Source organism: Diplotaxodon limnothrissa, linkage group LG2 (genome assembly GCF_057381915.1).
Source record: "Diplotaxodon limnothrissa isolate DT_005_m linkage group LG2, D_limnothrissa_male_GT1.1, whole genome shotgun sequence".
Lineage (NCBI taxonomy): Eukaryota > Metazoa > Chordata > Actinopteri > Cichliformes > Cichlidae > Diplotaxodon > Diplotaxodon limnothrissa.
This window is the reverse complement of record NC_140597.1, coordinates 23,622,626-23,648,469: the sequence shown is the minus strand read 5'-3', so window position 1 is coordinate 23,648,469 and position 25,844 is coordinate 23,622,626. Positions and strand designations below refer to the sequence as shown.

Genomic DNA, 25,844 nt, shown 5'->3' with positions numbered 1-25,844 from the left:
CTCATACATTTCCAAGGATGGCCTCTGTATTTAATCTTTTTTTCTGTGCTTTTTGGGTTAAAAGCAAAAGTGAGATTCTTATTGTTTCATTTGTTTGGTTTTTTAACATGGTGCTGCTGCTACCACACAGCTGACTCCACAGCTGCAAGTGCTGAGTCTGCCCATGGCCCACTGTTTGACTTGTCATGTCAGGAAAAGCACAGGTGTACAGCTAAGTCATATCAGCGATCGAGCATGCCGACTACCAGGGTCCTGGCAGTGGAATGCCTAAACAAAGTGCAGGCCTAAATTATTTGACTAGCGCCACCTGATTTTTGTCTCCTATGGCCAGTTACAAGACCCCTGGCCAGTGTCCCACCTAGGAGTCATAAGAAATAATGATGTGTTTGTTTTTCTCTCAATTGAATGTTGATGGGGAAAATACATTGTAAAATAAACTCAATCTGTTTTGATGTTTTGTGCCTGTGGCAATGTGTTTTTAAGCTAAGATATTAGCATCACAATTAGCATTAGCGTATTCAGCTAAGCATTTAGCAATGAAGCAAGAAATGAAGTTTAAGACACGAAGGGGGTGGAAATATGCTTAGCTGCTAACACTAAGCATATTTCAGTGGTATGAGTGTAACAGGAAAAGTACTACACACTCGTTTAGTATAAAAAGTGCTGAATGAATGTGTGGGCACTTTAAGTGCTTTGAACAATGGATAGAGCTACTACAAGGATAAGAAGTAGAGCTAGCAAAAATGCTGACTGTGTAAGCTAGCAGACTTTTTAGTGTCACAGCTCTATCATTAAGACCCAAGAATCTGATGGATTTGCTATTCCATCCGTCTGCACAGTCACAATATGCTAACCTCCAGTTCTACTCTAGCTTCTATGAATGTGTGTGAATGTTAGATAGGTAAAGAATGCAGCAAGATGTAAAAAGTGCTTGGTGTGGTCAGGTAGAGTAGAAAAGCACTATATAAGAACCACTTGCTGTGTGGACAAGCATGGATGAACTTGATGGATGTTAGTTTGCTACTGTTAATAAACTCAAATAACATTAAAAAGTGTCTTTCTGCTCCAGGCGAGCACTCCCATGACTTCTTTGTTGACTGAACATTATGTTGGCAGGTCAAAAGTCATTCACTTGTGATTAGTTGAGGCAAAAGAAAACACCCCCTTCCAGGAATAAACTGATTGACATGGATGTAGTGTCAGGCTGAATGAATTAAGTAAAATTAAGTTGCAGATTAACTTGGTTGTCAGGCTTGTTTTACGTGAGAGTAATGGCAGAATGAGCAAATGTTTGGACTAAAAGCTACCAACAGCTCAATGCTAAGTTGTTGGAGGAAAGTGGAAAAACAACCCCAAAAACATGAAGTGAAAGATTCCAACTCACAGATTTGGCTTTTTGGGTATGGAATAATCCTTAAAATGCCATGAAAAACAAGGATTAAATGGATGGCACGCTGCTGCGATTACAAATTGCACACACAATGTTCCAGGCATATATATTACTTTCTGTGCTTTTCGCTACTGATCCACTTCAAAGCGAGTCATGAATCATGAAATTTATGTGTTTCTGGACTGCACTCGTTGCTCTGAGTCCTAAAGCAGCACGTGGATTATGTGTTTTTTCTTTGGATCTGTATTTTTTCACTCCCAGCAGATTATGAACTACTGTCCTCGCTGTCCCTCTCTGTGGGGCTTCTCTCTATTGACCCAGTCTGTTAACCTCCTGAGCTTAACTTAACCAGGTAGCTATACTCATCCACAACCCAGTGTAACAGAGTCATAAATAACATTGTTATAATTACACAAAATATGTTCTAAACCCCCAAACTTCTCCTTTTATACCTGACTTTTAGGACCTCCAAGCCTGTAGTTGTGTTCATTATCAGTTAGAGCCCCTCCTCATTCTTTTCTTCTTCTTTGGTGCAATACTATAAATACAGTGTACCCCTTTTGCCTCTCCCCTTTTTCTACAATTCCCCTGTGGGAGAGGTGGGTGTCATTTCTTTCCAGCACCTTAAAGCACACATAATTCATATTTAACCACCCTGATGTTTATGATTGCGATTTTAATTCAGTTATTGTCATTATTGAGCCTGTTTTTGTAAGATGTTATAAGTGTGTAGTATGTGTGTGTCATAAATGTGTTTTAGGCGCCATAAATGATAGCATGAATATGTATTCCTTGCTAGCTTGGGAGCTGTGGTGGGTTGAGCTAATCCTCTTCCCCACTGTCTGTATTTGGTCGTAGGAGCTGGAGTGGGCAAATTATTTACTTGGAGGTCTTTCTTTCTTTTACCTTTTTTATCAGGTATGTCAGATTTCATGTTGTTTTTGTTTTATCTTATGTCAAATATGTTACGTGTAAATGCATATTTTATGTTTAATGTAAAAATAAATGCCACGCCCTTTTTCTACAATTCCCCTGTGGGAGAGGAGCTGGAGTGGGCAAATTATTTACTTGGAGGTCTTTCTTTCTTTTACCTTTTTTATCAGACACAACGCAGAATCACACCGGTTACACCAGCAGTGAACCAGGGTTCATTAGTCCCAAGTGTTTGTGTTTCGTCTCCATTATTAAAGCCTGTCTTCTTCCCTAACAAGGCCAATCACTCACAGCTCCGCAGATAACACGCCTGTCACAGCAAACGCACTTCAAAATCCCATTTCTGTGTCCCCGATTCTCTGCTGTAACTTTTCACACCCACACACCCTCTGCTCGGCAGTGCTAGATAAAAACGCCATTATTATCCAGCTGTGCCTTTCTCTCCTGAGCTGCAGCTTTTAAGATGTAAACGGGAGGCTGATTATAAGGAGATGAGCAAACGCCGGCTGCAGAGAGAGCAGCAGCTAGCCCGGGATGGAGGGGGAGGGGGGGGGAGTATACTCTGAATGCTAATGTGAGGCTGGAGAATGGGCATACAGGCCCATTGAGATGCAGAGTCCATGTGTTTTCTTAGGGTAATATTGGGGCAATGTTGGAACAGCCTGCATTATGAGAGTGAAAGGTCAATGTGATGTTAGTCAGCAGGAACAGTGAGAATTGCTGACTATTAGGAATTGTTGCATTTTCTGCCTGAGTGATTGACTCCCCTATGAATATGTATTTCAGCCCTTTTTTCATGGCCACACAAAGATGTTCGGGCTTGTGTACCTTCACGAGCCAGAGGGGTCATTAAACACTGCATATAAATTAAAATAACAATGTAATTCAGGTGCTCAAAAGTGCACGGCCACATCCCCGCCCACCCCCCAAAGTCCAGTCCAATTTTTACCAAGCTGGATGTTGAAATTCCTTCGCTGCAGAGAAAGGCCCGAGACATGTCATGTTGCTCAAAGCTCATTCACGTCTAATTACCATGGCACTGGACCATTTTCTTACCTTTTGTTGGCCCGCTGAGAGGAGCGCTGGGCCCACGCTCTCCCATGCACACACAGCTCCAGCATCCTCCTCCTTCTCCTGCTCCTCAGCAGCCCCTGGCTTCCCCTGCAGCAGCCGCAGTCACACAGAATGAGTGGAGCCGCCTGAGGAATGTGGACACAAAAGGAGGAATGTCATTTTGCTGATCGCTAACCCCCCCGCACCCTCCCCAAACCAACGGACATGTGCACAAGTCCGGGCATTTTTAAATGCAGGGGGTACAAAAATCTTGTCAATGCTACTTTTGGCATAAAAAAGACTGTAGTGCACCTCATCCTTGCTGAAAATGAGCAAATAGTGCAGCTTCTGATTGTGAATTGAATTATTTTTCTCCTTTTTTGACGGTTCTGGTGTTTTAAGAGGTTGACACTTTGAATTTTTCACATGCTTAATCTTTTCAGTGCTAAATAAACTCAGATTGTTTTTTTCTTTCCTCTTTTCTTGCCGGCGTTGCGAGATGGACAAAGGTCAGAGGCAAAGAACAGCATGACAACACCAGCAGACAGACGCCAACAAAGTGCAGCTTAAAAAACTAAAACATGACAGGAGGACGCATCATTTCAAGCATGTCCAGCAGCTTTTTGTCTAAACAAAAAAAGCATTCTTCCTCATTTCATCTCAGTGAGCATCTGCTTTTCACTGATTTATACATCTCCCATTAGATGTGAGTGCAATCTCAGTCCACCTCTACAGCCTGCTACCATGCTTCCAGCAAGCTGCTTACTGTTGTTTACAGCACTATATGACAGGCAGCTGGATGTGCGAAGCACAGCTGCCCCATTGCTAACACAGGACAGCCTGATCGTGTTTGTGTAAGGAGCGGGCCCTGTCATTTTTTTTGACTCCTTGTTACAGAAACACTGGCCACGGTTTCACCCACCCATTTTAAACAAACTCTAATGTACTGGACTCAAATAAAAGCATCTGGGTGAAGACTTAAAAGACTTCACACTGGTCTCTGTTTCCCCACCTTGGATAAGATGTGGTTACAAAATGTCCTGGTTATCATTCAAGTCCTTGGGGTGGCCTAGAAACAGAGATAAAAATGGTTTATTGTCACTAATATCTGTTAAGACTGTGTGTGTAAGCCTGTTTGACTCCAAGGACTTTTATCTACTCTTATCTCAACACTAACAGCAAAAAAGAAAAAAAACTGATAAGAAATCCCTGCTCAAAGCAGAGGTCAGACTTGGATCTTCTGTGAAAGAGATCTGTGATTTTGAGCACTTTTGCATATCTAAATGAGTCTTTTCTTTATGTCATGTGGGCCAGTAATAGGTCATACCCACATGTTATGCCACCGTGTAGCTCCACCCTCAGCTCCAGTCCTGATTTTCAAGCGCGGCTTCCTCCAGTCTAAACATTAAAGTGGGAGAGAGCTCCTGGGTTGGTTGGAAGCCCCTGCTCCACGCTCCACCCCTGGTGTTCCTGATCTCCAGGTCTTTGTCCCCCGGAACTTGCTCTCACTCCTGGGTGTCCACCAGGGCTTTTTCTGCTCGCATCTGGATCCCAGTACAACCTGCAAGCGGTCCAGCGTCCTCTCCCACTGAAACCCTCGGCCTCCTCCGATTCGGAAAAGAAAAGAGAAGAAGACTGAAGAAACCCAAATTTTTCCCGATAACTTTCCACAGCCTGCTCTCCTCCCGTGGTTTTTACTTTTCGTCGAAACTCTGAAGCAGTAGTGAGACTGTGATTGTTGCTTTCAGTCTCAAAGAAAAAAAAAGTTTTTTCATGTTTTAACCCCGTTGTTTTGTCGCGTCTTTGTGTGTTTTTCATTTGAGTCTGGAACTCGACACTTAACCCACGTACCTGTAGTTGTGAAACGTCCGACGTGAATGGTGTTTTTTCGGTGTCTTTTCTGCTCTCCCGGCCTCTGCTGCTGTGAATGAAGTATCTGTTGAGCCGAAGAAATCAGCGCGTCTCCATGAGGAAACTCGACCGTGGACTCGCTGAAACTTTGTCCTAGCCGTGCACACACTCACACCTGAGCGACTTTAACATTTTTGCGGTTTTCGCTGTTAGGCTTCTTATTTTTCTGTCTTCGCCTGGCCCAAAATGAAGAGTTTGTTGGCGCTGTGTGTCGTGTGGACGGTGGCTGTGGTGTCGGGGACTGAGGAGCAAAAGTTGAACAACTGTAATGAAGTTCGTGCTGCCTACAGCTCCAAAGGCTTCAACGTTAACGACGTCCCCAGCAAAGGAGTCAACGGTGAGACCCATTTTTATTTATATGTGTATATACAAATATATCTCAAGTTTAACCTTAAAACCCAATGGGTTCTAAAGTAGGGAGCGGGGACCCCCGGTGGGTCTTGCAGAGGTTTCCGGGTGGTCCTAGCTAAGAGAACTTTTTAAGCTAGCAAAGTTAGCTTGAAGAGAGTTTAGCTTCAAATCTGTGAAATTAACTCCAATATTTCAATCCAAACCTGACATTTAGACATCTTTTAATCACACCCATGTTTTCCATTTTAGCCAAAAACTACCTAACTGCTTTTTGACACTGCCACAAATAACAACCTCTACAGCAAATGATTAAACGGTCACTTTTGTAAATGGACATTTAGTGCTTATTCCAGATTTGATATAGAGGCGTTGTTAATCATACTGACATGCTGCTTTTTTCATTTTCTTTTGGTCTGTGTTTTTCCTCAATTATTAAGTAGCAATGAAACATTTGGGAATGCATTCTTCTGGCTTAGTGCTGCTGGCAACACTTCACTGCTCCAGTGTGTAAACAGAGTCATCATTTAGGAAATACTTGTAGGTAATTCATAACAATAAAGAGCTATAATCAACACACAGGCTCTGTTCCACACAGAAAGAACCCAGGCCCATGTTTATTTCCAAGCTTCCTCAGTAGAGACCCCCATGGCTGTGAAGCACAGGCCGCCGGCAGCGATTTAGTAAACATTCCTCTGCATTATGGAAAAAAGAGCTTATGGATTTTTCTTTCTCTCCAGGCTTGGCTGAATTATTATTTTTTTATTTGTTTATCTCCCAAATCCACCTCCAGACCAGTCACAGGATGCAGAGTGCTAAGTAATAATGGAAGCAGACATGTTAATAATCAGAGAGGCAAAAAGGCAAATCAATGATGCTAATCATGAGATAAGCCCAAGCAATGGAAACTTTCCTTGAAGGAGGGGGGTGGGGGCGTTTACAGTAAATCCTTGAGGGTAACAAGGGGAGGGGTTGGGGGGTTGAAATTCCTATGTGCCCTGCATACTTTCACCCACCCCTCACTGCCACTCATTTCCTTTTAATTTTAATGGCACTTAAAATAAATACGCAACATTTGGTGAAGTTAGGTTTGCCAGTTTTGGAGTGGCTTCAGCATGGTGTATGACAGTATAGAAGTAAGTCATCTGGGGGGAAGCTTAGGTCTTGTTTCCCACTTGGGAAAAAAATACATATGTAGGTTTTGGCCCTCATAAAGAGCTTAATTAGCAGAAAAGCTATTTTTACAACTTGGATAACTGTTTTTGGCGAAGTGCTCACAGCATTATTCCATCTGACTACGTGAGCCAATGTGCATATGTTCTCTTTATTATCATAAAGCCCTTTATGAGTTCTCGTTTGCATACTAAGAGGATGTTCAGATCAGCTTTTTTATTTTGGGGCCACAATGGCTCATTAGAATTTGAGTTGGGTGTAGCTGTCAAAGAGACAGAAATTTGATCCCAAGTTTCACACAAGTCTCAGTCTTTTTTTAAATAAGGTTTGTGTGGGGTTTTTGCTTCTGTCTTTGTGATAGTAAATGTCATTAGGAGTACCGCAACACGTCTGTCTCGGTCAGATTTTATTGTCTTGCATCCCTGGGTTTGAAAGGATGTGAATGAAAGCTTGTCCAGGTTTGTGTGCTACATACACACATGTGGCTTTTCCTTACAATAGTTTGCTGGTGTATGTCTGGGTTTTTAGGCAGGGCTGACCTCAATGAGCGGCTTTTTGTCGCTGATAGAGACTGAGATGATAGAGACCCCCCCACACACACACACACACACACCACACTGAATCTGAATAAAGCAACTGTTTTACTATTACTGTGTGGCAAAGTTGACATGCTTTAAAAATGATGCACAATCTCAGCCAGTTGTCACAGGACAAGTTCTTGAAATGTTTACGTCCTCCGATATGTGCATCACAAATCAGTTTCGTGGAATATGAGTCTTATAGAGATTGACAGACCACGTGACTTTCGCGCATTGCATGCCGGTAACTCGTGGCAAAACAATCCATGTACCTACATCAAATGCAAGCATTTGCAGCACCGCAAACGTCCATTCTTCGGTTCCAATAAATTCTTGCTTTTTCTTTGTCCCCCAAAAAGGTATGTACAAAACGAAGGAGAACAATGCCGGTCCGTACAAAGACAGACTTAATGAAAAGTCAAAGAAAAGATACGAGGAAAAAAATCAAACCAGTGAAAGTGTTAGATCCTTACGAGCACACAGAGGGACAAAATACGTTAGCGTGCTGCCCAACTTCACCACGCTCATATTTATAATCATACGGTTCTTGGAGTGAGTGCATACACTCGTGAAGTTTAGTAACTTCAGGTCACTGCAACAAGCCCAGGTACAGTTTACCGACGGATGGGTACAGGACCTTGAAATGCACCGTGTAGAAAGTAAAGACCATCGTACATATCATAAGTTTACCAGTCTCACAAATCGTCTTCATAAATACACATTTGTTAACCGTTTATTAATAGGACCTTTGAGCTCAATGGTAATTAATTAGTAGTAGAAATAATTTCTGGTACCCATCACAGAAATGTAGCAGTGACAATAATATTGTATGCTGTAATCGCACTGGGCAATTAGTGATACAAAACAACTATTTTATCCTGTGAATAAAAGTATATGTTTTTGTCAGTGTACCATGGCAACAACAGAAGCGAAACGCAATATTGTGTCAGGACAATTTACTATTTTGTCTTTGAATGGCTGCAATCCAGGCCACCCGTCGCCTCTTTGTTACTTCGGAAACATGGCTCGAACAATTTCTCTTCAACGACGTAATCCGATAACAACCGATCTCTTTACCCGTCGGCTTTCCGTGGCTGTCATGCGACCGGCTATTGCAGTTAATAATACAACAGCTTCTTGCCATTTTTTGTTTCTTTTTATCGCTGTGTAACTGATTTCAATTGAAAGCCTGCGTGCGCTAGTACCTCTTGCCACGAGTTCCCAGAATTCTTTGCGGGTTTACCCCTGAGTGACGTCACATTTTCAATCTCTATTGGTGGGATTCAAAACTTGCCTTTTGTAACCGCAAGTATCTTGTGTTATTGTTGGCAGCACGGAGATATGAATGTTTGTTGCCATTAAAATTACTGTCAGCCTGAGCTGAAGCCAGACTTGAGATTCAGTAAAGATGTTTTAATGCCGTAAAACTGAAATGGAAACCCTGCTTTGCTGTAGACAGAATTAAGTGGTGCAGAGGAAGAGCAGGCTCACTCGGTAAATTCCTTTCTGATCCCATAGTATCAGTCGTTTACCACTCACGTGAAAACGGTTCAAGCCCCATTTCCAAGGTTCCTGTCTTATGGATGATGATTTGTTTATGTCCCGTGGTTGGATACTTCACTGAAATGGGAAATAAATTCGATTTACTCCCTTAATGATGACAGATAAATAATGCTGGTAATCGCACAGGATGTAAATGGTGGTTTTGCTGTCTGACTATATCTGCTAATAATAGTTTAGTTCCCTTTACAGTTGTATTTGATACTGTGATAAATTGTTAACAGCATTTCCTGCAAAGCTGTAACAGGACCATCTCTTTAGTGGTTTGGGCCATGTCAAAAAGGCTACCCAAAGCAGGGTCAGACTTCACGCTTCATTTAAAAGAGTGGGGGGGTAAATCTGTTTTGATTTACTCTGGCTGTCAGGCTTCATATCATGCTTCAGGTATGAGACAATAGCAGAGTTCAAAGAAAGGAGGGTCGTTTTCCCTCCTTTCAGTGCGCGGAACATCCTCTGCTCATAATCAGCTCAGTGCATTATGGCTGAAACTTAAGGCGTGCATGACCTCAGTGCGTTGGCCTCTCAGTAAGCTCGAGACATTCTGCAGTCTCACATTGTAAGGGCTACCCCCCTCCCTTAGCTGGTGGCAGCACGCCCCACATCATTACAGTTTGGGGAAATGGCAGGTTGTGCTGCTGCAGCGACATTCTGCAGATAAGATAAGAGCAGGAAACTGTGGCGCACACACACGGTCTGCAAGTTTTTATGGTGCAACAACCAATATTGGAGTGGCTCTGCTCACTAGAGTAGTGCCCCAGCATTTTGCGCTTGTAATAATTAACCAATAACGAACCCATCAAGTGTCTCAAGGTCAGACTCGTAAAACCAACTGGCAAGTGTTGTCATTAAGAATCACTTCCACAGTTTTATAAAGTGTTATTGCTTCCAAGAAAAAGAAACTGTGGGAAACGTCAGTGCAAAAGTTTTGTTGGCACTGTCAAATATAACACCCACCCACCCCCTAAAAAATAAAGGTTCCTGCTTATACTTTTGTCTTCTATGGTTAAAATCACATGCCACAGTGTGCATTGCCAAAAGTCAACAAACCTGACTTCTCATAGCAAAGTGTTACCAGTCCAAACATCAAAAATGCTTGTAGAAACCGACCTTGCATCTCTTGCATGGCAAAGAGTTGGAGGAATGCAACATCAAGGGTCCCACAGGGACACAAGACATTGAGTTAATGAATTAATTGGTTTTAAAATGTAAGACATAGGAAGTTGGATTTTTCTAAACATTGTTAGAAAACATTGTTAAAAAATCAGAACACATATTTTATATTGTGGTCTGGATGCTAGTTGGCAATGACGCAGGGAAGGGCGAATTCAAAGAAAATTGGCTATGCAACAAATATTCTGTGGCATGGCTGCAAAATGTGAAACATTAAAACAAATGTGAAACACGAAGTTTTGTTTGAGGCTCTGCAGGCTGGGAGTGAAGACAAGGCGGCTCACAGCAAGTTTACATTAGCATCATTAGCTAAGAAGGAGGTGTTTGTCTTAATGTTCTTTTTTTAATCCTTAATCTTTGCTTTGTTAGATTTTCAGACCCTTCCCCCCCAGAGGCAACATGTTTTTTTGTTTACTTTGAGAATATTGTAGGTCCCCAACTGATTGAAATGTAGTCTACTTAATTAAAGGTTTTTCCTCCCATGGCAGAAGAAGCTCAGGCAGGCCGTATAAATACATAGCTATTTGGCTTTCAGGTCTCACATATGGAACTGCAGGCTGCATCCTTTGAAAGATGCATTTGCTGTGAAATGCTTCATTTGTTCTTTTCTGAATGGTACATTAGAGAAGTACATGTTTTTAAGTCTCAGTTATTTATTTATATATATTTTTAAATCGGGTATGGAGGGATCAGATGGATTCAGGTGGTGTGCCAATCAAGTAACTGTCTGTAGGCCCACCCATAGGTGTGGTTACAGCCAACAGAAAATTCACACATCTAAGTCTGACTCATAGCATTTACGAAGAACCACTTATAGCTCTTTAAAGCCACATTCTTGCTTGGATCTAGACTTGGTGAGCCTAAAAAGTAATTTAAATGCATTATACACCTATCTAGGTGTGAGTCTAATAAAAACCTTATGTTAAGTGTGCTGTTTTGCCCCAGGAGGAATAAGCTGCGTAAACATTAATATGTGAATGATTAGTTTGAAAATGTGTGCAGGTTGGGATTACATAAACAGTCCTGCATTGAAGTCCCCCCCCCCCAAATATTAACCCTGCTTAGTTAAGGGCTAATATTTGTAAAATGAATTGCATTCATCCGGCTTCATTACTGACGTGTGTTGCCTTCATTTGGTTGCATGAGGATGTAAAGATCTTCTGTATTTGTGACTAATCGTTGATGCTGAACACAAGAGTTCCAAATCATGTGGGCTCAAGTTCATGACAGCAGCTTTTGGTTGCTGCTGATCAAATGCAGTCATAATATTGCTGTCTGCAGTGAATTTGTAACATCTTTTGCCTTACTGTTTGACTCGCCTTGGGGATAATTGAGTTTATATATCATGAGGATGAGGTCTTGTGAATCGGTGAGGGGTTTGGGGGGGAAGTGTTATCCCGGCTGTGAGTTTGAGCACCCAGATGGGGCCAAAGGAGGAAGGGAGGGTGGCTACAGGTGCCTGCCAGCTCTTATCAGTTTCCTGCTATCGCGGTGTGGCAGCTCTGAGATCAGGGGTTCTCATGGTATCCCGTTCCTAAGCACATCAGCATATCACAGTGTATAAAAATATTCAGGCTGAGCACAGAAGCAGCTTGGGAGTGCTGACGAAAGTACCTGGTTTTGTTGTTGCGTGGATCTTGGGAATTCAGGCCTGTTTTAGTCTTTGGGTAAGAACCACCTTCAACAACTCTGGAATGTTAAGTTTGTCTCTTATGCTCATTTAGTATGCTGCAAGTGTAGCATCAGTTCAATAGCTGTGTGTGTGCGCGTCGACTCGACGTCCTTAATTCCAACGCTTTGCATCCTTTGCTTTGGTCCCCACAACCCCCAAATGGCCAAGTGAGCGACAGATCAGTGGGGGGTGGATGCTCTGTGTGGGAACAATTGATTACCCCCTTTTTGGGCCGGCCTGCCTCCCCCCTCCTCACCACATTCCACACCGGACCACCAAGACCTGCACACAGGAGTCCCGGAGCTGGGAACACACGGCAACAAAGAGAGCACTGGAGGGACTGACTGAGGCATGCAGAGAAAGGGAGAGATTTGACTGACAGGACAGTTTTGTACCCGAGTCCACTTGAATATCCACAAGTGGTGGGCTAGACGGGAGCCAGAGAGTGGTTGGGAATGTGTGACACAGGCTCATTGAATCCAGGGAGGCAACTGGATGCATGTGAATCATCCTCGGTTGGCCATATAGGCCGTGTACAAGTCGACATCTAGCCTGCTCCGCTTAGTAAATCCCTCTGAGTGCACGTGCCTGTCAAGCACAATACAAGGTTTTAAACAAGCGCCTCACAGTACATTTTTGGCACTGCAGGCCACAGTTGAACACAACTGTATGATTTGGCGGCTCTTGCCCTCATGCAAACTGTGGGGAATCCTGATCTGGCCTTGCGGTTTTCCGTATTTTGATTTGAGAGATGACACCCCCCCCCCCCCCCCCCCCCCCCCAAAAAAAAAGAAAAAAACCCCCTCCTTGTTAACACATCCTGTTTGCTCGCTGTTTAAAAAGAAAAAAAACGAAAGAGTCGACTGTGCCTCTTCTCTCCCGACTGACACATCAGATCATTTTCTTCTCCCACCGCTCGCTGTTTTGCAGCTCCTCTGGGAGGTTTTGTTTCACTGCTAGTCTTTCCCTTTTCTCCCCTTCCTGTTCTTTCTCTTCAGTCAGTCTTTTTCTTCAGTCAGAAGTGGTTCACTGGCACTTTCCTGCCTTGCAGCCCACCTAGCTCCTGTCTAGTCTCCTTTTACCACTGTTGTTCACTTGACCTGAAAGGGTTTGATTATGTGAACGCCAAAAGTAAGCCACATTTCTTGTTATAGCTTTGCACACGCTTCTGATGGTTAGGGAGGCACCAGTAAGACGTCTCCCAGTATGAAAATATGTTTAAAAATTTGGCTTTGACATGAAATGATGCTTTTAAACCCACAAGCTGAGGAAGTATCTGCTCTGAAACACACAAAAATGTTGTCTGTGTATCAAGACAAGCACTTTAGGCTAGTTTTGGTGTGCTGTCAGATCACTTGAATACCTGCTCTGTATGCTTTTGGGTTGTTTTATCACAGCTACTCCCTCACCACCTCAGCCTGTCTCTGCCAGTTGACTCCAGGCTTCTAAGCTGCTGCTTCTGCCACTTTTTTTGTCCTGATATTTGAGCTGCCGTTTTGCTGACCACTTGGTGACACCCGGCCAGCTGTGAGGAGTGTGGTACAGGGTCGCTAGCGCTGATCTCAAACTGCAGGGGTGGAGTGTGACACCCCCCACCTCCTTGCCTGTTGCATCGTGTCTCCAATCACTCACTCAAGTCATCTTACCACGTAGCGTGGAGTGTGGTTAAGATGTAGGTGTAACTCGACCAAGGTTAATTGATTTCCTCTGAAGCCCCAGCGGGCTTGATGCCCCGTGTTGATAGTCATGATCGTCATTAGGATTTGTGTGACCACCAGAGGCCTGTGCGGTTGGGGAAAGCTGTGAGGGAGCGAAGCCAGGGACTTGCCTGGGTGTTTGGGCTGAAACCCCAGTGCTGGGTGCAGGCCAGAGGAGCTGTAATCCTTGCTAATTACTCCCAAGGCCTGCATCAAGACTCCCACTGACATGGCAGTCAGTCACTTAGCTCAACTTTCCAAACTGCAGTTAGCTTAATAGGTTTCCTAATATTTACCCATTCTCTCTCCTTGTGCGCTGCTCACTCTTGGATTTATTTTCATATAAATTATATTGTTTGAGATCAAAAAGCTCTCTTGTTTTTCTTGCGTAAACATCCCCCAAAAAAAGCAATAGTCAGATTTTTGGCTGCTCGACATAGCTTTGTGAACTTGATAAGTTTGCACCACGATAAAAGTAGGTTTTGAAAAGATGAAGGAGACAGCGGCAGATGTTCTTCTGGTTGAGGCCGGGTAAAGGAGCGTGATAAAAAACATACACATAAAAGGATCGAATGCTTTGCTAAGTGATGGCTGCAAATCATTTGGTCAGTGTGTGCTTTGTGGGCAGAAAAATTACTCGTTATGTGGGAATGCGAGACGGCGCGCCAGTGGTTGAAATATTGTGAATGACTGAAACAGCAAGTAGCTTTGATTTATCGACCCATTCGGTGCACATCGTCGTGAACAGACTGAGCCATCCATGACTGAGAACCATTAAAGCATTGTACCCCAAGGTTTAGTCTTTCCGCTCCTTTTGACAGTCGGCAGTGAGTGCTTCTCTTCCCAACGCCTCTGTTGGGTGTCCAGTTTCGTAAGGCCCAACAGGTATATCAGAATCTTTGTTGCCCCCCCCCCCCTTGTAGCTTTGAGCTTCCAGAAACGTGATCTCGTACCTGACCTCATTCTGCCTGGGGGGGCTTCGCCGGGCCCCGTCCTGCCTCAACATCTGGTGGACTTCAGCTGCTTTTTGAGGTCTGTTATAAACATTGTCAAAGAGCTCCCAGTCCTTAGGAGTGGTTCGTTGGGTTTTACTACCAACAATGAAATGTATTGTTTGCATGTCAGGTCTTTTAAGAGCCCTCGTATGTTTCGAAAAATTAGAATTTTTTTGAGTGGCAGGGTGTTAATTTGGGTTTTGCGACTTGCACAGGGCACACATAAAGGCCACAAACTGGTTTAAGCTTTCTCCATATATTCTACTGCATAGCTCTCATGCGTTGTGTGTGAAGCACATCTATTTGCAAGCTTAACGGTAGTCCATTTCTCTGACAGCACAACAGTGTTTGCGCAGGGTCCCCTGGTAAAGCACTTGGCGTTAAGTAAAGAGTGTTTTTCATCTTCTCCTTTAAAGTCTGTTTTCATTTGTGTGCCATGAGTCAGTGGAAAGATGGAGGGCTGGTGTATAGGGACAAGCCAGGAACGTCTTTTGTGCCTCCTCCCCCCCTCTTGCTCTTCCCTTGTGATAATCACACTGTGCTGTAACTTGTTCTCTCCATTTGTCTGCAAACTCTGTCTGCTTGTCTCTGCAAATCTTCAGCGTAACAGTCTCGCTCTCTCTCGCTGTAACTGCGTCACATTTCCTCGCACGCGTGTACACGCAAACACTGAAAGACTAAAGCGGCAAGGTGGAATCTGTAGTTGAAGCCATGGGTCTAATACTTCAAATCTGCGGCTCATCAAAGGCAGCATCACCTGAGAGATAGATGTGGGGAAGGTTAAAAGATTAGACCAGTTGTTAACGTGAATCCAACGCGTGCTGATAGATGGTGCAGTTGTTGAGGAAGATTCCCAGCAGAGTGATGGTAGGAAGGAACGTTTCTTGATTTACTTGCAAGTGTTTAGTGTTGTCTTTTCTTTTATGTACGAATCTGTTCTCTGTGCATTACTTGACACAGATGCGTCAAAAACCAGCTGGCTAAGCGGAGCTGAGTAGCAGTCACCCCACTGAACCGGGGCTGATTTATGGACGGGAGGTTTTCAGAAAGTAAAACATGTTGCAGAAAGTTTGTGCGGCGCACACTATGAAAGTACCCCAAGCTAAATCATATCCTGAACCAAACCACTTCTGTTTGAACTATGAATTCCCCATAACTATGTTAATATGAATTATGGCTTCAAGCGCCCTCGTGGTTGGAGGCTAAACTCGCAGTTGTGTTGGAGGCCTGACCTTTCTGTCTATAATCTAATTTCAGGGCAGTTATGACCGTGGTTTGACCTGCTTCTTTCTGGGCCGAATGTTGAACCGTTTTATTCTAATTTAAGAGCATTTAATTTAAAATGGGCATTTTAAGCACTAATGCCTGAACCCGTTGAATCCACATGCACAGTCTTTAATCAGAACATATAGCTGTTTTGCATGCATTGGTCAGGGATTCAAGTCCAGCAGGTGAACTTGCAGAGCAGTTGCGGAACAGCGGCTGGAATTTGGTTTGACTTGTTAAATGCACTTGGGGAAGTTAAGAAGCGAGCTGAAGTCCTGACAAAGCAGTGACCTGGGAAGTGGTGTAGGCAGGGAGCTTTTGTGTGGGGAGACAAAGCCGGAGATGCAGGGCTGGGATGGGAGAAGGGGGAGAAAAAAAAAAGAAAAAAAAAAGGCCGAACCAGAGGCCAGGGCAGTGTTGAGGAATCTCCCCAGGGGCTTCTGGGTAAATGTTCATGGATGACAGCGTTTTGGAATGTTCACAAATGGAGAGTTTTAATTGGCCCGAGCCCCCGACTGGTTTAGTAATCAGAAATGGACTCTGGTGGCGAAGGGCTCCGATTTATGGATCCTAGTGTGAGGTTTGTTTGTTAGGTTGAGAGCCATTAAGAGAACAACTCGCAAGCTGGACAAAATCTTGCAGATTTTAGCGCAGATAAAGCCTTAAATGTGACATTTCTTCACTCTAAATTGGAGCTGGGCCGTGCTCTGTTTTTCTGCTGAGATGGCAGGAGGCATCTACTGCTTTTGTTTTTGTTTTCTTAAAAAAAAAAACAGTAGATGCACTTTAGGATTTTAATGATTTTTTTGCTCTTGCACCGCAGCAGTAGCCACATTTTTATTTTTTCCCCCTCCTCACACTGATGCCACGTGACAAGTACATTTTGGCAGTTTGGTGTTTTCACAGCTGTGCGGTGGAAGAGATTTTAATTCTTGATTTATTTAAGGAAACATTATTTTGCACAGTTATTATCCAAAGCTCTGTGGCTGCCTGCATAGCTCTGAATATTCACTCCAGAGAGTACTCCGCTAAACCTCAACTTCCTCCCTCACAAATGGATGGTGAACATTGTTCTAAGTGGAGTAAATCTTTCACGTCACAGGCGGTGTTCGAGTTTCCCAAGCTCGACACTAGTGATCAACTTCCTCTGTGACTGTAGTCTGCATTAACCTCCAAGGCTGAAACAACATCGGTGCCTTGACTCATCATGTGAACGATGGTCGCTTTATGGTCAGCTGACTAACAGACTCAGAGTTGTCGTTACTTGACATCTTGTTAACCTGCTGTGAGTGAAATCAAAGCTTCCCAATAAGATGAACAAGAAGGCGGTCCTTCAGACGATGCTTGGCAACAATGAGCTAACCTGCAGTGTGATGCTGAGTGTTATGTCATGCAGTCAGCCTGAGATGGTTGTTGGGTTCTTTTCCTGCTATAAAGGTGAAAAACAAATCTCTAAAACTTACACGAATATTCCTCAAAGTTAAAAAATAATAATTGTTTACAGCCCTGCTATAGAGACAACTATCATTGTTATTGGACATATTCAGTAACGGATCAACAAAACGCAGTTTAGTGTATGGTCTAGAAGTATTGTAGCACATGCAGTTTTTGTCTAGGATGAAAAACTTCATGAAGATGGTGATCCTGCTGAGGGAAAACCTTTTGTTCCAGGCACGTTTTCTGTTTTTGCAGATGTTTGGATTTAAGTTTGAAATGACCGTCGTAAAAGATTTTACCGCTTAACTTAAATTTTTAAAGCCATTGCCCACTTCACTTGCATCCTTTACAAGCTAGAGGGTAGTTACGAGAGCTGTTTGTGTGTGTGTGTGTGTGTGTGAGTGTGAGTGAGTCATAGGTTAGCTGGAGCCTGTCTCCAAAAACTGCCACTCCCTGTGAGGAGCCACAGCTCTACAGCATGTGTTGTAGTGTCTTCTTTAGAGCAGATGTCCGGGTCAGTGGTGCTGTGCTGTGTTTGTAGAGCAGACGGGATTTCTGTGCAGACACTTGACTTGACACACAGCTTATGATCAGCTGTGTTCGTTAGCTTTGCTTCTATGCAGGCGCTGACGACACCGCTTGAGTAGAACCACGTTAAACAATCGTTTCTTGTCCATCAAGTGCAGAATTTGTTGGTTCGGTTATTCTTAACTTCACAAACAATGGATACAGGGCAGCATTTCTACCCACCATTTTGTTGAGGCTTGTGACTTCAGACTCAGAATTCCCCTCCCAGCACATTCAGAATCTCTTGGACGTCCCTAATGGTGCGGGACCCAAAAAGCATTATTGGTTTGGCCAAAGCTGCCATAAACTTGTCATTACTCTATTTTTGTAAGGGCTGAAGTGTAGAAAAGGAGTAGGTGGAAATATCGCCCTGCCCTGATGATCTCCATATGAACAGCCCAGTCTCTAATAATGGTTTCCGCTTACAGCATAATGTTGCTGAACATTTTCTCCCTTTGCGGTAATTCAGCTGAAGCTCAGTATGTATTCAAGATATTAGAGTGTGCGTTTAACGTTGCTTTATTTCTTCTTCTTTTCTTCTTCTTCTTTGTTCTTCTTTTTCTTTCTTCTTCTTTTCCCAGTTGCTGAATGTGATGGTAGTGGTGTTTAAGCTTAAAAAGGGGGCACACTTTTCAAGTTGATATCTGAACAGTAATTACTTTAACGTAATGGTCACCTTGCAGACATGAGTAGGTTGACTCCTCAGAAGGGAGCAAGGAAAATGTGGATGTGGAAAGTGAACCAGAGACACTTCCCCCTCCCTCCCTGAACTAGTGCTGGCATGATGCCCTTCAGCAAGTCTGCGGTTGTACTGAGTAGCAGGCAGTGAATGTTTGTTATAACCCCCCCCCCCCCCCCCCCCCCCCCCCCTTTCCAAGCTGTAAACAAGGTTTGAGTAAGGCTTGGTTAAAGAATTTCTTGAAAAGCACTTATCCTAGCTGTACTGTGAAAAATCACGGGATAAAGTAACACTAGACTGATGTCATGGCAGACACTGAATCGCTAAGCCCTGCACAGAGAACATTCATTCCCTCATTTTGCATAGCTGTGAGGGTGTAATTTCGAAATACTCGCTTCCCAAAGTAATTAGTGAAAGCTGACTTAAAAAGCGAAGCATTTTTTAGTCTGTACTGAGTTATTTAGTTCTGCATTAAGCGCAGAATTATTAGAATTCTTTTGAACATTACATTAGCTGAGAAAACTAATGGATCAGTGACGAATGAGCGAATGAGTCAAAGGATTTCTTAAAACCCGGATACAGACGACAACTTTAGGCTTCTTGGAGATGAAAGGGAGGCAGAGAGGGAGACAAAAAGAACGGGCTGATTTGACAACATGTTGCAACAGGAAAGAATCTAAGAAGGGAATGAGTTGGAGGGGGGAATGCTATGATTTTATGTTTTTGGAAGGGATATGCGCAGCTGTTTGCTTATTTTTTCATCTCTTTCTCCTCATTTAAATCAATCCACAATTTATTCTGCCCTTAACGTCATGCTTGTGCGTAAAATATCACACCTTTTTTAAATGAGCGGTGACGTCGACCTGCTCCGCCGCAGGTTTGGTTCACGTGATTGTGCCTGACAGGATGTGGCGCAAGAAAAGAAAGTTTCCCAACAAATGGCACCAATCTCTTAACCCCCTCGGGAAAATTGCACCGCAGACAGAGGTGAGAAGCAAAAGGAGAATGTTATGGCTGAAGGGTGTGCAAATTTACAACAACGTGTGTGAGTAACGCTCAGCAGACTAGCAGCACTCTCCCTTTTACAGGACCGAGCATAATATGTGAATTAATAGTGAACCTTTGCATTCACGGGTGTTGTTTTTCATTTTTCTTTCTTGTACTTCACTCGGCTGGGAATGTTTGAATCTTTTGTTTTATATATTGAGCATTCACACATAAATCAGAGCGACTTGGAAGGCGCCCGCACATTTTTGGTGTTTCGAAGTGAGATTTCCCAGCTTTCGCCATCTCAAACGACCTGCATTCCACTGGGACTGAAGTGTGTGTTTGTGTATATACACGAGCTTTAAGCTGCATTTATCATTTTAATTATTTACAAATGTTGATGGTCGTGTGAAAGCTCGGTGTTATGGTTCAGTCACAGATGACTAGGCTCCAATTAGTGACAGAGTGCTGTGTATGGTTCGTGACATGCTGCACCCTGTGGCCTCCTCCACACCTCTCTTTGCAGTTTTAACAATTGTAGTGTGTGCCCGTTAAGTAGTCCTTTTTATATGTTGTCTGTTTCCGTGTCTCTTAATTGCCTGTACTTGTGAGGATTTTTACAATTTTTGTTTGGGGGGATATGTGTGTTGGCAGCGTTATTATTGGAGTGATTGGGGTTTGAGGCATGACTAACTGTGTGTGTGGTGGATGTGCTGGCTAGCGGACAGGGAGGGAGAGGAGGGGTCAGAGGACAGGACCTCTCTCAGAGGAGTCGCTGTTAACCCCTGACCTCGCTGGTTAAGCCTGCAGGGTGGTGGCGGGCGAGGCGGCAGCGGGGGGCACTTTGAGGTCCGTCTGGTTCAGGGGCACATGATGGCAGGCAGAGGGGGTGGCGAGGTGTCTAATCTGGTTTTTGTCTGTAAGGCGTTTTCACCTCCCCCACCATCCTTCCTCTGAGAACAAAGTTTGAGAGGCAGGACAATGTCAAAGGGAAGTGACTTATTTTATGAGCCATTTAAAGGGGATGGTGGTCGCTCCCCCCTCAACAGCCACAAAGGAAAGGCCAGAGAGGCAGCAAAGAGCCCATGAATGCCACGACACAGTCGCATGTTTGTTTACAAGATGCTACTCTCTCGTTTTCCCTGCCATAAATTGCAGTTTTCCTCTTCTAAGTGACACTTGAACAATGCTCTGTCACTGTGTCTTATTACATCTTAAAGTACTTGGGGAAACTGGAGGGGATGACGGAGGCCCCTCAAAGGAACTCCATCAGGCAACTCGTCGCACAAAGACTATTCATGCTAGTGCTGGTGGAGAAATGACTGATGCATCAACTGACAAAGCTTTTTCCTTTTTTCCCTGCAATGGTGAGGCAGAAACATGTCAGTGGGATGTTGATTTTTATAAGCTCTAACTGTTCGTTTTCGCTGCGCGCTCTTTTTGTTCCAGCGGGTGCCGTTTCTCTCCCAGCGGTTTGAGCAATTGGCTGCCAAAATGTTTTCACAAAGTATGCATTAGCTAAGATTCTTCAGTTTTCAGAGACCTAATCCTTTGAGCTAACAATGTGACATTTGTACAGACATTCCTGTGAAATATTGACCATCTCACTTTTATTTGTGTACTTTGGTAACTACGTCTATTTTCCACATGGATATAGCCCTTTTGATTGTACGCCTGCGCTGTGGGCAAGCAGGGGGCCCTGCTCGAGGAGAGACTGGATGGTTGTTTCACCTAAAAGTTCAGCCTGTGTGTGTGTGTTTGTGTGTGTCTGCGTACCTCCAATCAGGCTCCTCATACAAAGAGCCATGTGTTGAGCGGTGATGTGATGTGTGAATATGTTTAGGTATGGGGTGCCAACTGTGCCTGGGTATGTGTGAGAGGTAGGTGCATATGTTTAAAGGAACAAGGGGGATGAGTTTGAGGAGAAGGGGTGACTTGAGGCTTATTTGGACTCGATCCCAGACAGAGGCGTCCAGTTTATGGCGCCAGGGTGCATCCCTCCCTCTGGTGCCCCGTTTAGACCATTGCACTGCTGAGAGTCACGTCTGACCCTTAAGTTTCATTATTTTTAAGTTCTAGGTGCTTATTCAAACATGCTAGGAACTATGATATGTTTGATTCACTGTGCTGAAGAAAATCTTGGTTGGTGTGTGTGTGTGTGTGTGTGTGTGTGTGTGTGTGTGTGTGTGTGTGTGTGTGTGTGTGTGTGTGTGTGTTTGCAATCTTTTTATGCTGTGCTGCCAAGAAAAATCACCAAAAGTCGGGCCCTGTTTGCTAATAGAATTCAATGGGCGTCTTCTATTACATTTACAGCAGTAATGAAAGCAGCCTCAAGATGTCATAGAGAAACACATCCACATTGTCAGGGTTGTCATAGCAACGCATTAAACATTTGAAGATAACACAAGGCGGGGGAAAAATCCCAGTCATATGCTTTGATTTTAATGTAATCAAACCAGTTTCAACAGGCAGAACCTCAGCTGCAGCAGAGCAGCTTCCCTGAGTGTAACAGAAACGAGTAACACAAGGAAGTGAATAATAACTGATTATCAGCGCTGAAAGTGACGGGAACAAAAGATGAGCTTATGGTAGCTTTGCCAGGGTTATTCAGGACATGTTAGTGAATGGAATGGCCAGATGTGGTTTACATACGGTTCTTTTAGTGTCACTTAAAGGAAGTACAGGGTTTTGGGTTTTTTGTTTGTTTGTTTTTTTATGTTGAAAAGTCTCAACTTGTCATAAAATGTTTAAACCAATAATAACCTTTTTGAATAACTGTGAGGGTATAAAGTATTAATAGTGTGTCAGTAATGTGGGAACTTGGTGAAATCTGAAAACACTAATCCAGGATTTTTATGTATTTATTTTTTTGAATGAGTGGCTGATAATCCCAAAGCATCAGTCCATGAATGACATGCTAGTCCTGCAAGTAGCAGGAACGTGTTCAGCACAAGCTGGTGGGGAAAACTAAACTGGCTGCTGGTGCTGGGATCCAGTGAAAGGATCCCTGTGTTCTCCCAGTTTCCAACAGCTACATTTAAAACAAAACATTATTGCAGCTGCGGCTTGCATACGTCCTCCATTGACCCTCCTTTTAATTGGATGGTAAACTGACTTATGGCAGTTCGCATTTTGTCAGACACAGTATTTGGGTTTTAACAGAGATGAACAGGCTGCTGTTTTGTTTTTGTTTTTAATCGAGTCAATCTTTCAGAGCCATGTCTGTCAGTTTTGTACCCCAGCTGTTCGTGCTGAGATTCTAGGGGAGAAGAACACCACTTGTCTAGTATAACGAGCCTTGAAGAAGGCATCACTTGGCACTTACTCTTGATGGAAATCTTATGCATATATACACTTTCAGTTCACACCAAAATAGGGCTGCCACGATTGGTCGACTAGTCACGATTACATCAACTATTAAAATCGTCGATGACTGATTTAATAGTCGATGCGTCGTTTGAAGCTTTGTAAGATCCCAAAAGACGCAGGAATAAGTAGTAGGATTTAAGAGTGTAATAACGGACTGAAACAGAAGATGGCAGCACTGCATGTACAAGGATGCCAGCTGCCATTAAACCCCGAAGAAGAAGCTGTGTCCCAGAATTCATAGCACGGCCCAGCGCAGTTGTCAACAATGGCGGCAGCTAGTTAGTTTTAATATTACTCTTATTATTCTTTCTGGGTCACAAAATAAACGTTTAACATATTTTCAGGCGAGAATGTAGCTGTGTAAACTTCAAATATCTGCTCAGTTTATCAGGACACCACATATTTTCAAAATCGCTCCGACGTTTTCGGAGACGTCTGTTACCCACTAGCTCGATAGCTAGCTGGGGGCAAGGCTCACTAGAGCCCGTGAGAACGCCGGACTCCCGGCAAATCGTTTTCAAACCCACCGCCATCTTTCGCTACTCAGGTTAAACATGTAATATAAGTCACTTAGATAACTTACAAATGTTATTGTTTGGCTTTTTGTAGTATTTTATTTGTTCCTGAGTAAATCAGTTTGGATTAGATTGAAGTTATAGTTTTTACACAGCTGAATAAACGTCAAGCAGACAACTGATTATCAGAAGTGTGAGATGCTTGAGAATTTACTCCGGTGTCCTGTAGAGCTGGGCGATATAAGATTTTTTCATATCACGATATGTTTTTTTCCCATTTCAGGCGATAACGATATCCATCACGATATAAGCCAAATAACTATATTTGTAAGATTTAAATGTGCCGTTGCTCACAAGTAAAATGTGAAATAATCAGCAGCTTGTTTTTATTTAAATATTTATTTCCCATAATAAGTTCAACAGGGTAGATGTACTTAAGGAACATGAGACTTTTTCAGATAAATAAAGGCAAATATTGCAAACTACACAAAAGGCAGCCGCTAAAGCGTTTAAGTTTCAAAATAGAACAAACGAAACAGACTAAATTGTCAATTCCACTTAGAAACAAAATATTAATTCTAAAAATAAATCTTAGTTTGTGTTACAGAAGAACAGACAAAACTGACTAACTTTTATCAATATCAAATAAACTGAGAACTAAAAGGAAATTCTCAATCTCTCCTTGTTGTATAGCTTAGCTTTTCAAACAGTTTTAACAGTTACTTTAGTCTGACAAAAGCCGAATGATGAATTAGCGCTTCCAGTCAGCGCTTCCAGTCAGAGACTGAGGCGTACACGGGTGTTTTTGAAAACTGAGATTTTCCGTTTTCGTTTTAAAAAAAATAATCCCGTCCACACATAAAGGCAGAAATGAAGGAAAACGCTGCTATGAACATGCCAAAGCAGCAGGTGGCGCTAGATTCCTAACCGTGCAGAAATGTTGGCCAATCAGAAGTCTAGAAGCCTCGGTGGGAAAAAGCAAACAAAGCTGGGGCATAGAAGCAGAACCGAGTCGTACGTGTGGAGGGACAGTAACTGTGTGTGTGTGTATGTAAGCATTTAAACACTGCAGAGAGTAGAATTAACAGTAACAGTATTGTAGGAATTCATTTCACTGAAACAATAACGTGGCGCACAGTGTGACGTCAAAAAATGCGCACACCTCTGACGCTGCGTTTTCTCCGTTTTTCTAGTCCACACGTAAATGCAAAAACGAAGTTTTCAAAAATATCCACCCTGGCCGGAGTTTTTGAAAATCTTCGTTTTCAGTGACCAAAAACGCCGTTTACGTGTGGACGAAAGGTGCAAACGCATAGAAAAATCTGCGTTTTCAAGAATGCCCGGGTACATGTGGACGTAGCGCATGCACCAGTTTATTGTATTTCCAGACTTGCTTTCGGCACAATTTACAGTGCACGCTACTCTGTTTTTTTGTCAGACTTGAAATAGCCGAAATACCTTCACACTACGGAACTTCTATGGCTCTTCTGTTCGACAATCTCTCCGGCATTGGAACCATCATCTGTTTTCTCTTCGGTCACGCTCGGTTGATTTTTCTAGTCGGCACACTCATTTCCTCCATTACCCGGGCGGTACGGTGGCTGGCTGCTTCCCAAACAAATACACATGTGCGGCTTGGCACTTGTGCTGTACGTAACAAATCACGTGACGTGACGCTGCGGCTGTGTGGCTCTGCGCTACTTAATTTGGATTGGCTGTTCTTTTTTTTTTCTTTTTTTTCTTTTTTTTCTTTTTTTTAAGAGGACAAGAGCGGCGAGGTCTATCGTGATAGTTTAATTTTTCTATCGAGAAAAAGTTATATCGCGATACATATCATTATCGTTCTATCGCCCGGCTCTAGTGTCCTGTTATATTTTAGATAGCAAGGAGCAGACAGATGAGTTTATTAAACTTCACTGAAACAACCTGCAGATTTCATTAAAATTTAATAAACTATCATCTTGTCTTTATTTTTAGTTAGCACATACCTTAAACACTTCAAGCTGTAAGCTAATGATAGTTATATAAGAGCAGATGTGTGCTGGTGCAATAAGCTGTACGTTTTACGTTCAGTGGATGCATGATCTGATTAGTCGACTAATCGCAAAAATAATCGATGACTAGTCGACTATCAAAATAATCGTTTGTGGCAGCCCTACACCGAAATAAGGAGTCCAAAACCTTCTAATTTACATTACTTGGAGAGCATTTTCAGACTCCTCAGCCCAGCATGCTTGCACATATGTTTATCTCCATTCATGTGCTTGTGGTTGACGTCAGCGCACTTACCTGCAGTGTGGGCGAAAAGTTAATCGTTTCCTCTTAAACACTGTTTAGGAGGGACAGCACTCAGAGAAAGCTTTGGCACTGAACTATCCATCAAGACAGGGGAGTGTCGGGATAAGAGCAGGGCTCTATAAAGCGGCCAGCTAAAGGCTCCTCTGAGCTGCAATTAAGTGCATTTAAGGGGGCTTTAACAGCCAGGGTGCGTTTGATTTGGTGAGAGGTGAACCTGTTATTTCTCAGCATAAGGTCTGAATCCCA

General features: G+C 43.2%; 1 protein-coding gene across 1 annotated transcript in view; it reads left to right on the top strand.

Moving 5' to 3' along the window:
* The first annotated feature begins 4,798 nt into the window (after window positions 1-4,798).
* Window positions 4,799-25,844, top strand: part of gpc4 (glypican 4) — a 32,457-nt gene continuing 11,411 nt past the window's right edge. The window contains exon 1 of the mRNA XM_085361402.1: window positions 4,799-5,624. Coding sequence (XP_085217528.1) covers window positions 5,474-5,624 — 151 coding nt within the window. The 5' untranslated portion in view covers window positions 4,799-5,473. The remainder of the gene's footprint in view (window positions 5,625-25,844) is intronic.